This window comes from Clarias gariepinus, chromosome 19 (genome assembly GCF_024256425.1).
Source record: "Clarias gariepinus isolate MV-2021 ecotype Netherlands chromosome 19, CGAR_prim_01v2, whole genome shotgun sequence".
Classification (NCBI taxonomy): Eukaryota; Metazoa; Chordata; class Actinopteri; order Siluriformes; family Clariidae; genus Clarias; species Clarias gariepinus.
This window is the reverse complement of record NC_071118.1, coordinates 23,567,077-23,579,652: the sequence shown is the minus strand read 5'-3', so window position 1 is coordinate 23,579,652 and position 12,576 is coordinate 23,567,077. Positions and strand designations below refer to the sequence as shown.

Here is a 12,576-nt window from a genome sequence, read left to right as displayed (position 1 = left end):
TATACAGTATGTTCTGTTAACAATGTAAATTTCGAGGAATTACTTATGCCAGCCTTTGCATAGACTTTTTCAAATTAAGCAAATATATATATATATATATATATATATATATATATATATATATATATATATATATATATATATATATTTTATCTCTTCACATTTATTAGGTTAAAAACTGCCTAAGCTTCTCTCTCTCTCCCTATTTTTCTCTAAACTCCCCATGCTAAAATTAGGATGTGCTTAATGAAGTACTCTGTTATAGACTGGTAGCCATTAAATGCTAGTGGAACCCATATTGTTAAATTAAGATATTTTCTGTGATTTGATTTGTACGTTATTTACTTACAAAAAATCTTTGTCAAAAAGCTCTCAGTGTGTCATTTACGAGCGGTTTATTCACTGATAATGACGTGTTTTAAATTTTTTGCATAGGGCCCTCCAGGTTTCACAGGTTTTGTAGGTGCTCAGGGTGTAAATGGCTCAAGGGTGAGTTGTCATATTATTTTATAAAGCTCCTGTGGTTCCTCCTATTCTTTTCATTCTGCAAGACATCAAGCACAGACTTGCCTCTATAGAGTCTGAATGTGTCATTCTGTGCTTTGCTTTACAGGGGGATCCTGGGCCTGACGGAAACAGTGGTCCCCTAGGACTCCAGGTATATGAATTACCATCACAATCCTACATTTATGAAAAAAACCTCCACTTTTAAATGACTAATATCTGCACAATCTCTGTGCTTTAACAGGGTGCTCAGGGATTTGAGGGACAGATTGGGCCTCAAGGGCCACGGGGCCCGCAGGTGAGAACCATGCTTTTTTATTGTCAGTAACCAAATTTAAAATCCATTAAAACTAAAAATTAGACAAGGAATGTACTCGGGAGAGAAATGTTCCTGAGAACAGGACAGCTCTGTCAGCAACTTTAGTCTTTTTGCTGGGTTGTGTGGCACATTGTGTTTGAAGACAACCATTTTGCCAACCATAATGGTTAAGATAAATACAGCCAGTGTGTTGCTACGAACGGAGCATGCTTTTAATACTCATTTAACAAAAAGTATTTGCTTTTTCATATTTCAGATAAGACAACACACAAGAAAAGATATAACTAGCACATCTGCCACTTTTTGCAACTATTCCTTAACTCAAACTAATATAACAGTGTATGTATATTGCTTACTGGCTGCTAGCTATTAATATTTGGCTAGCAGATCATGTCAACAATGGGAGCAAACCAAACAGTCAGTCAGATAGTCAGTGACAAAAATGGCAGTGGCAGTCTGGCAAAACAATTTTACAAAACAATGTATTTTTTGTCCAAGTAGAAGTAGCCTTATATTTTGGAACTGAAAATGAAGACTGAAGCTCAAGGGGGAAAGTAGAAGTTACTGAACAAATCACAAAATCAATCATTTGTGTGTGTTGTTGAAGGGTATTTGCAAAGAATTGCGCTCATGATTTTGTTTATTTGAGCTCATCTCTAAATAAAATCTGCCTACTGATCAATGGACTGACTGATCAATGGTTATAGCTCAGTTTAAGCAGCTTAAAGTTTAGTAGGTGTACTGTAATATTATTCCCATGGTAAGACTGACTTCCCATAAGTCAGTCAGAGAGATAAGTATTCTGTACTCTAGTCCTGTAATGCTTATCTTTCACACTACCAGTCAAAAGTTTGGACACACCTTATATCTGACAACAAAAAAATGCTATTGAGAAGTGTCTGCTGCTGTACTTATACTTTATAAAGCCTTCATAATAGCTCTAATGTGTGGTGCTGTAAATTGGTAAGTTTTAGTCTTGCTTTTCTGAAAAGGTCTTCATGAGATACAGTTGAGATACAGATACAGAAGACATGGTGCTTGATGGGTTTTGCAAATGCACTTGACAATTTTTTTCACAAATTAAAGAGTCCAGTGGAATTGTGCAATAGCAACACGGGTAAAAAGACCTTTAATAAATCCAAATATGTACAGACATTATGTGTTTATACATTTTTACAGGGTCAACCTGGCAGAGAAGGCATACCTGGCCCAAAAGGAGATTCTGTAAGCATATGACATTTTTTTTTTTTTTTAGTTTTAGAAATAAAATTTTGTAAATTGTTTAACTGATTTTATGTAATATTTTAATATTGTGACATTTGTAATCCTGCTGCCACTCAGTATATAAAATGAGGTTGGCTTTAAGCGAATGCTTAACCTGCATTTCTTTCATGTTAGGGTCCTACTGGGCCGACTGGGCTTCGGGGAGAGCCAGGACATGAGGGCCCCATGGTAAGTGCTACAACATGTATAATTCACTTTCAAAGAGACATTCCAGACTCAACACTGCAAACGTCCTATATGTTTTATAATCTTTAGATTTAAAGTATTATCCAGCTTCTCCTTTTAAGATCACATTTAATCTTACACCAGGCCGTTGCTATGCCTGCGCATTAATTTTTTTTTAAACATTGAGCAGTGTTCCTAGAATACACATCCTTAAGTGATTTCCCAGCAGATGGCCACATTGTTACATCCGGTGAAACTGTAAAACATGACGTGACAATTTCCACATGTGGTTTATATCCAACTTGCATTCACTGATATGATATTGAGTGCCGGACCAGCTGTCACAGATTATCGTGTTAGCGCGGTTTTAAAGCTAAACCTTAAAAATCATCTCTTCTGTAAATACTTTTTGAAGTCACTCAGACATAATGTTTTATTTAATATCATCACAGAACGCATGGAACTGAATACTGATCTTATAACTGATCTTACGCCTGTCCAGACGTTTTTTTTTGTTTGTTTTTTAGACGTGTAATCATTTAGTAGTAATCTTGTCATTGTTTGTTCTTGTAACTGTCAAATCCCTGAGAAACATTTTTGCTTTTTAACTGGCACATTTACCAGGCAAGGTTATTTATTTATTTATTTATTTATTTATTATGTTAGGTTGCCTTTGGAAAATTGCATTTTTTATGATTGCCCACTAGCTTGCTGTTACAGATGAAGAAAGATTTTTAGTGTCCCTAATAATGAGAAAGCTATGGATGTTCATTGCAAATTAGGTTAGGAGGTACAAAACAGAGGATTCACAAAGAAAGCATTATTTTTATTTTATTTTACTTTATTCTGCATATTTTCTTTTTTTACTTTCCGTCACTCTGCTAAAAGTATTGTTAATTATCAGTTTGTTCAACATTTTGTAGTACATTGAGACATTAAGGTGTGTGCGGATTTGAGAAACTGGAATGAATTACTCTGACTCATATAATGTCAAAACAGTAATTTAAGTGCAAATAATGTATCAGCTTCAGCTGCATGGAGACAGACTTTCATATGATGTACTGTTTTTTTCTCATACACAGTACTAGGAAGAAGTTTGGACCCACTTTCTTATTCACTGTTTTTTGTTTAGTGATTTATTGCATTTTTATTTTTTAGTGTGTAGTGACGCATTCTAGAACAATACTGGATATTTCAAAACTATGGAATTACACATAATTAATTACATAGGTAATTAATTTACAACAAGAATAACAACCAGTTGTTATTTTAAGACATGAATGTCTTTTGCAAAACTCATCAAGCACCATGATAAAACTGGCGCTCATGAAAGACCAAAACAGTACCTCTGCTGCAGAGGAGAAGTTCATTTAGAGTTACCAGCCTCAGAAATCACCAATTAACAAACAGCACCTCAGATTAGAGCCGTTATAAAGCTTTTGCAGAGCATAAGATGCAGACACATCTCAATATCAACTGGTCAAAGGAGCTTATTGCATATTTTAGACACCTTCACCATTGTTTTACAATGTAGCAAAAAAATTATAAAAATAAGGAAAGTCCATGGAATTACAGTAGAAAACTCTGCCCTAACTTTAAATGTAATTAAATAAATGAACAGAAAGGCAATACATGTAAAACAGTTATCATTCAGATCCAAGCATGGGAGCAAATACAAAGAAGTAAGAAAATAAGATATAAATTTAAACTACAGTTCTGGTTTACCTAGCAAGATATGTGTATTAGCTCTTAAAAAGCTCATTAAACTAAGTTCAGAATTAATTTAGGCTTCATGGTTATTCAGAATGTGTTTTATGTAGAAAAGTACTGCCCTCATAATCATTGAATTATATTGAATGTGAGAGAGCATCAAACAGGGATCCATAATGAGAAAGTGAGGAGAAGGGGTGAGGGTCAAAACCAGGTAACACAGAAATTTTGAAAAGAACGCTTAGCCTAAATGAGATGAAAGCATGTTAAGCAGGGTTTAAATAGACCATCTAATTCAGGGCTAACAGCAAAGGTGAAGATAATGAATTGCAAACTAATAACAGTTCAGGGTAGAAACAGGAACAAAACCAAAGCAAAGACACATGTCGAAACAAACAAGAACACATGGAGAATTAAAGATGAATGCAAGCAGTGTAAAGCAGCACCAAAATCAACAATGTCACATCTATTAACCACTAACGAGCTGATAAACATTCAAGTTTGCACTTTTGGTTTACGTTTACAAATAAATACAAAAGTAACAAATGCTGACAGGAAAATCCTATCACTTTTTATTTTAGTTCAAGGTTTCTTAGTAATTATTAGTGATGATTGTATTATTCTTACTTAAAGACTTACAAGCTTTTGTACAGTCATGGCAAAGTTGCTGCTTAAGTTTTTATAATAGCAATTTGCATATACTCCAGAATGTTATAAAGAGTGATCAGATGAATTGCATAGTCCTTCTTTGCCTTGAAAATTAACTTAATCCCAAAAAACCTTTCCACTGCATTTCATTGCTGTCATTAAAGGACCTGCTGAGATCATTTCAGTAATCGTCTTGTTAATTTAGGTGAGAATGTTGACGAGGCTGGAGATCATTATGTCAGGCTGAATGGCAGACTTGACATGTTAAAAGGAGAGTGATGCTTGAAATCATTGTTTTTCAATTGTTAACCATGGTAACCTGCAAAGAAACGCGTGCAGCCATCATTGCGTTGCATAAAAATGGCTTCACAGGAAAGGATATTGTGGCTACTAAGATTGCACCTAAATCAGCAATTTATAGGATCATCAAGAACTTCAAGGAAAGAGGTTCAATTCTTGTTAAGAAGGCTACAGGGTGTCCAAGAAAGTCCAGCAAGCGCCAGGTCTCCTAAAGAGGATTTAGCTGCAGGATCGGAGTGCCACCAGTGCAGAGCTTGCTCAGGAATGGCAGCAGGCAGGTGTGAGCGCATCTGCACGCACAGTGAGGCGAAGACCTTTGGAAGATGGCCTGGTGTCAAGAATAGCAGCAAAGAAGCCACTTCTCTCTAAAGAAAAAAACATCAGGGATAGATTGATCTTCTGCAGAAAGTAGGGTGAATGGACTGCTGAGGACTGGGGCAAAGTCATATTCTCCGATGAAGCCTCTTTCTGATTGTTTGGGGCATCTGGAAAAACGGCTTGTCCGGAAAAGAAAAGGTGAGCGCTACCATCAGTCCTGTGTCAACAGTTAGCATCCTGAGACCATTTATGTGTGGGGTTGCTTTTCATCCAAGGGAGTGGGCTCACTCACAATTTTGCCCAAAAACACAGCCATGAATAAAGAATGGTACCAAAACACCCCCCAACAGCAACTTCTTCCAACAATCCAACAACAGTTTGGTGAAGAACAATGCATTTTCCAGCATGATGGAGCACCGTGCCATAAGGCAAAAGTGATAACTAAGTGGCATGGGGACTAAAACATTGAAATTTTGGGTCTATGGCCTAAAAAACTCAACAGACCTAATCCCATTGAGAACTTGTGATCAATCCTCAATAGGCGGGTGGACAAACAAAAACCCACTAATTCTGACAAACTCCAAGAAGTGATCATGAAAGAATGGGTTGCTATCAGTCAGGATTTGGCCCAGAAGTTGATTGAGAGCATGCCCAGTCGAATTGCAGAGGTTCTAAAAAAGAAGGGCCAACACTGCAAATACTGACTCTTTGCATAAATGTCATGTAATTGTCGATAAAAGCCTTTGAAACGTATAAAATGCTTGTAATTATATTTCAGTACATCACAGAAACAACAAAGATCTAAAAGCAGTTTAGCAGCAAACTTTGTGAAAACTAATATTTGTGTCATTCTCAAAACTTATGACCACGACTGTACACACATTTTTTTTATTTTGATATGCATTTTGATTATCAATTGCAATTTAAAAAAATGTATACTCAAATTCACTCTTAACCATGATTAACATTCCCTCAAAATCATGACGTATTTACAAGGGTCGTTCAAGTCAAACCAGGACAGAAATTTACAGTAACAACATTTAGTAAATGAGGATGTAAAATGGTTTGCCATTTCCAGAAGACTTTAGGCACAATACATTGATGAGACTTGCAGTAAAATGTTTGGTGGTGTAAACCCTTTAAAGAGCATGCATTTCCATCCTGGCCAAGGTGGCTCTGAGCCCACTGCAATCGTTCCCATAAAAATAAAGTTAGTAGAACGCATAATCCTTGAAAATAAATGTATAAATTGTCTCTTGGAACTGAACACAATCATTACACATTACAGAAACTCGGCTGGAAGTTATTTCCACATCCCTCATCTTGATGGGATTCAAGCACTAGTGAAACACTGAGATAAGTGCATTAGTGTAGCAGGGGATTATATAGTGAAATAAAGGGTTTGTCTCATAACTGTGTTCTGTAATTTTGCATAATTAAAAGTCCCGGTTTGACTTCAATGCCCCTCCTCCTTTTTTAATGCCCCTAATGCTTTGTATTTTTTTACACCCTGTTGTTGAGTATCCACATTTCTTGTAATGAAGCGTTGTCTCAATTCATTTTGTATCAGGGTGCAATAGGAACACCGGGCTTTAAAGGATTTATAGGTGTTACAGTAAGTGCATCTTTATTTTAACTTGTTTAACTTGTTTTTTAAAGCTTTACCTTAATATCTTGTTATATAGTATAGATTTCAGAATTTATGCATGTAAAATTGAATTCTACCTTTATGTGCATGTCTACCCATAGATTAGTTTTTTTTTTTTTCTGCAGTCAAAATAAGCCATATTTTCGATTGGTTTTACTGCATCAACTGTGTAGGAAGATATCATGTTACTTACATATTTCTCATATACTGAGCAGGGCAAGAGGGGACTTGAGGGCGACAAAGGAGAAGTTGGACCAAAGGGTGACAAAGTAAGTGCTAGTCCAGAAATATTATGATGTGGCTGTTTGTTCAGTAGTTCATTGTTTTAAATGTAAAATACGATTTTGTGAAATATTAATGATTAATATCTGAAATATTTCATCGAATTATGGATGTGAAAAAAGCCTATAAAACATGTTTCTGGCATTGTCTGTTCTTCTTTTTATTAACCCAGGGTACTAAAGGAGACTCAGGGATACAGGGTTTCCAAGGTGAACAGGGACCCACTGGTTTTCCAGGTTTTCCAGGGGTCAAAGGTCAGCCTGGACCAATTGGGATACAGGTACTTTAAATGTTACTTTATAAAAATCTTGGAAATTGTTTTGTAGGACAATAATCAGCATTCATTTAATCGTTATCATGTCCATTTAGCTTTTAAACTTTTTGATTTCTGTCTCTTATTTAGGGAAACGATGGAGAAATGGGACCACAAGGCAAGTCCGGAACAGAAGGGCCAAAGGTCAGATGTTTAAAAATGCTATTATTATTATCATTATTATTGATAGGTACTAATCAGATATAGCATGTTTTTTGCCCGCCAACTATCTCAGCCTAAATCTTTTGCATAAGTACATGCCCAGATCTACAATACATACAGTACACTTGATTCAAATGGCACTAGTAAGCTATAATTTTGTTAAATAGCAATGATTCCAACTCAGAATGGAACCCTGTTATCGACCACATGAATTCATGCTTCAGTACAGTTTTGTTTTCAGTTTGTATATGGCTGTTTGTAATCAGATGTGGGTGAAACATTTTGTTTTACTCTGGAAATGTGAACTTGCACATTAATACACTGATAAGCCACAACATTAACACTACAGCCAGGTGAATCAGATAACAACGATTATCAGTTATACTAGTGGTAAACTGGTGACAGGATCATGGGCTCCCAAGGCTCATTTATGCCTGTGGGGACCAAAGGCCAACCTGTCTGGTCCAATCTTAGAGAAAAGTGGCGCAAATTGTTAAAACTAAGTCAATGATGGCTACGATAGAAAGGTATCAGAACACTTAGTGCATCACAGTTTTCTGTGTGGCAAAGAGGTTAAGGTTGTTGATGAAGTCTCGAAAGTCCATCTTAAGCAATTAAACAATCTGCTGGTTTAGGTTTTAGATACCACAATAGATAATTCACCATGAGTCATAGCCCTAGGGGTCAGAGCTGTTTTGGTGGCACAAGGGAACCTTAAATCTATGTGGGTTTTAATGTTAATGGTTTTATTGTTATGGCTTATGGTGTACATATTAAGAGGCCCCTTTTAGTACAATTTACTGCCCTTGAGCTTTTGGCTTCAAAACTACAGTATAAAACACACTTGAAGTCTCGCTCCTAGTAATTTTTTATGAATCTTTTATCAAGCCTGATTTCTTTCTGTATTTTTGATCCTGGTTTAACATTGCAACATTTGGTTAAAGATTCTGTCCTTGCCTTGTCTAGTCTGTTTGCCGATCATCTGGCCCATATCTTTCAGTTTTTTTTTTCTCCAATCTGCCCAAAGTGGTTCTATAAACAATTTTACTTTTTAAAAAATATTGAAAAATATTTAATTCTCACACTATTAATAATAACAATCATAAAGTAATAAAGGAAGGACTAGGGGCATAAGATAAAATGACCTCCCTGAGAACATCACAGATTTTACACACTTCGGTACTTTTATTACACATGCATATATGAAATGTTGTTTTGGGTCAAAGAAAAGCAGTAAATAGTCCCTTATGTAGGGACGTTATATTAAAAGCTATTATGTAATGAAATGCGTTTGACCTTAAACGAATGGTAATTCTTTACACCACTTTCATTTCCAAGTTGGCACTTCATTAATGGCTGATTACTGTTCCTATTACAAATACACTTGGTTGACCTGAGGTGGTACAGCTCTTGCATTTGCAAGTCGAAGAGTTACAGAAATGTGGAAATGTCTTGTAAAGACTAATGAGGATTTGTAAGAACATAAAAAATAATTAAGATGAAATATTTTTAGTAAGATTGTTCATTTGAATTAAAATCATTTGTTATAAAGGGCAACAGGGGATCAGACGGTCGTCGGGGAAAGCCAGGACCAAGGGGACCAATGGTAGGACAGCACTATTTATAACCCGATTTAAGCAACTCGACACTTGGAATTAATAATCAGCGTGAAAATATGTGCTGTTTTATGGATGTCACATGTACACTATCTGCTTTTATTTTAGGGTCGTACAGGACAAAGAGGTCATGCTGGAATGCCTGGGCCTCCGGTGAGATTACTATTTTTACACGATACCACTGTAACAGAGCCTAAAGTGCAGACTTTCAGAATGCCCGATTTGGTTTTGTTTCAATATTTCAGGGATTTCCAGGTCCTCATGGAGGAGTCGGGGCTGAAGGAAAGCCTGGTACACAGGTTCCCATTCTATATTCTCATACCCTGATTTCTGCTTACTGCTTATTTCCCTGTTGACATGAAACGTAGAGGGTGGGAGCAAGGGGTTGCTGTGTGTCTATTTCTACAAGGATTTATGTCTGAACAATTTTTCAACATATATTTTAACATAAGATGGTTAGTAACAATATTTTGTAAATTCTGCTTTTTAAACTGCAATGCTTTAGTCATGATAGTTAGAAGATTTGTGAGAATTTGCCGCTTGCCATGCAAAGATTTTAGGCTGTAATACATAAAACAAAACTATGGCATGTTATTTAAGTCTGTAAATATATTGTTGGCACACAAGTGCTGGATCAAGGACTATATTTGTAAGCTACCAAATATTTAATGTGGGAGCCCTAATGTTAAAATAAACTGCATTTGCAATGATTAAGGTAATAATTATGAATATTCAGTCAATGTACAGGGTGTCTAATAGAGGTTTATTTATCTTTCTATATTATCTATATTTATCTTTTATTTATCTTGTAGTTTTAATTTTTAATTTCTAAATTGTCCCCTGTATTTGTATTAATTTGTTGGTATTTAATTTGACAACAATAAAAAATACATTTTTCCCCTGTGATTTAGGAATAGAGGCAAGTCCTGATGTTTAAAGGCCGTGGTCTAGACTCTAATGAAAAACTCCATCTTGGATGCTTCTATTAAATAATTTTTTAAAAAGCCAACCACAGAATCATGAGGCTGATTAAAATAAAAAGGGTTTTCAAAGTCCAAACTGCGAAGAACAACATTTTAGCAAATGAAAATATACAGACTGTAGTCAAATGTGTTTTTTATTCCCTGTTATACTATTATAGTAAAGTAAATATTGATTACAATACATTTTGCTCATTTCAAATAGTCTTGGTTAAGTAACAGAATTCATATGCATATATGCTTAAAGCGCAGCAAAATTATTTGTCAAAAGTATGTCATAATTTTAAGTTTGAATAACACACTAGTTTTTATAAATTGTCAGAAAATAGAGCTTAAGTCTTAGGGCTCAAACCAAATCTGGTTTATTTTAACTTTAGATCAATCAAACTATATAATAGACAGATATATAAGATGTATTATTTTTCATTGCACAAAATTTATAAAGTCTTTAAATAAATATTGGCATAACCTTAGCACTGGTGGCATGGTGGTGTAGTGGTTAGCACTGTCGTCTTGCACCTCGAGGGTCCGGGCTCAATTTCCGTCTCTGTGTGCATGGAGTGTCCATGTTCTACCCGTGTTTGGTGGGTTTCCTCCTTCCTCACACAGTCCAAAGACATGTAGGTTAGGCTAATTGGTGTTCTCAAATTGCCCGTAGTGTGTGAATGAGTGTGCGTATGTGTGTATGTGTGTGTGTGTGCCCTGTAATGGATTGGCACCCTGTCCAGGGTGTATCCTGCCTCGTGCCCTAAGTCTCCTGGGATAGGCTCCAGGCTCTTGCGACCCTGATTACAGGATTAAGCAGTAATGACGATGTGTGAGTGAGTGATAACCTTTACACTTATGTTGCCAAGTCCAAATGTAGTTCAGTATGCATTATATAAAATGGTAAAAAATTAAAAGCTGAATAAATCAGTTGTAATTTTTTTTCAGGTTTATGCTAATGTTTATGGTGTATATTAATATTAGATTTATAAACCTCCAAGGTTTCAACAAAGCTCCTGCTATATACTAGTAGAGTCTAAATATATTGACTATCTGGTTAGTTTAATGATTTCATTGTTTAATATTTTTTTTCTGTGTTTTAGGGACCCCAAGGTGCTACAGGTAACCCAGGAGAAAAGGGACTAATGGTGAATACAGTTTGTTCACAAATAAAACGTCAGCTAGTCATCTAGAGGCCGTTTGTTTACTTTTTATGTACTATATGTGTTTTCTTCATATATCAGCCTGTGTTGAGCTCTAGATGTTATTTGACAGGACTATAATCTTGAAATATGCTTTGTTGATGTTTTACACTGGATATGATGTGCTTGTTATAGTTTCATAAAAACAGTTTTCCAAACATGTTTATTTAAAAGGAATTTTCTGTGTGAAATGATAAATGATCCAGTAATGATAACTATATTCGGCTTAAAAATAAACACAAAAACAGATAGATTTGGGGTAATAAGTAAACAAAATTCTTTTTTTCCATTCCAGGGCTTTCAAGGAATTGCTGGGGAACCTGGTGTGGATGGACCAACTGGACCCCCTGTGAGCTTCATTCATCTTATCATTTATTTAAACAAAATTGCTATAGAACTGTATTAGTGGTGTAGGTACTTCTATCTCATTTAGTCTCTAATTTAATAAGAATATCAATAAAGCCAGCTGAATGGTACAAGGAATTAATTTGTTTGTAAGCAGTTCAAGCTGAAAACTGATTTACACAGAAGCTGATTTAGATTCAGGCAAGCACTTTTAAGCTCTGTGTAAACACTCATAGATATTAAAAGATTGATGAAAAATAAAAACTAGTAAGAAAATAAGGACAAGAAGGAGGATGGCACAACTGAGAAAACATGTTATTTATTTAGATTAAATTTTTTAGTTTTACTTGTAATGATGTGATGAAGGTGTTTCATCATAAATGTACAAAACATTTTAAATCATAATGATTACTATGTTTCACTGACTGCAAATAGTACATAGGTGTTTCAGTATCTTTAACTTAAACCTATATTTGACCTACAGTACATTTAAATCCATTAAACCTTTTTTTTGCACAACATATGGATGAGGTTTGAATGTCACACTCACATACAGTATGCCGAAAACTTTGGCAGAAAATGCACAATAAATAAAAGCAATCACAAAGGTGTAAAAAGTATAAATACAATCTGTATTGCTCATGTCATATCGGCATCAAACTGTAAAGCAGTGGATGATCTCTATCTTTAATAAAAAAAAATGTTACCAGGGAATTGGTTTTAGGAACAAGCAAGTTTACAGACTTCTCTCTGACAGCAATTTGTCTGTAACAAAAAGTGCTACAGTATGTAACC

General features: G+C 35.3%; 1 protein-coding gene across 1 annotated transcript in view; it reads left to right on the top strand.

Annotated features, from left to right (window-relative positions):
* Positions 1-12,576, top strand: part of si:ch211-196i2.1 (collagen alpha-1(I) chain) — a 94,080-nt gene that overhangs the window by 57,207 nt on the left and 24,297 nt on the right. The window contains exons 19-32 of the mRNA XM_053479234.1: positions 436-489; positions 614-658; positions 749-802; positions 2,003-2,047; positions 2,222-2,275; positions 6,819-6,863; positions 7,112-7,165; positions 7,351-7,458; positions 7,582-7,635; positions 9,206-9,259; positions 9,378-9,422; positions 9,515-9,568; positions 11,338-11,382; positions 11,732-11,785. Coding sequence (XP_053335209.1) covers positions 436-489; positions 614-658; positions 749-802; positions 2,003-2,047; positions 2,222-2,275; positions 6,819-6,863; positions 7,112-7,165; positions 7,351-7,458; positions 7,582-7,635; positions 9,206-9,259; positions 9,378-9,422; positions 9,515-9,568; positions 11,338-11,382; positions 11,732-11,785 — 765 coding nt within the window. The remainder of the gene's footprint in view (positions 1-435; positions 490-613; positions 659-748; positions 803-2,002; positions 2,048-2,221; positions 2,276-6,818; positions 6,864-7,111; positions 7,166-7,350; positions 7,459-7,581; positions 7,636-9,205; positions 9,260-9,377; positions 9,423-9,514; positions 9,569-11,337; positions 11,383-11,731; positions 11,786-12,576) is intronic.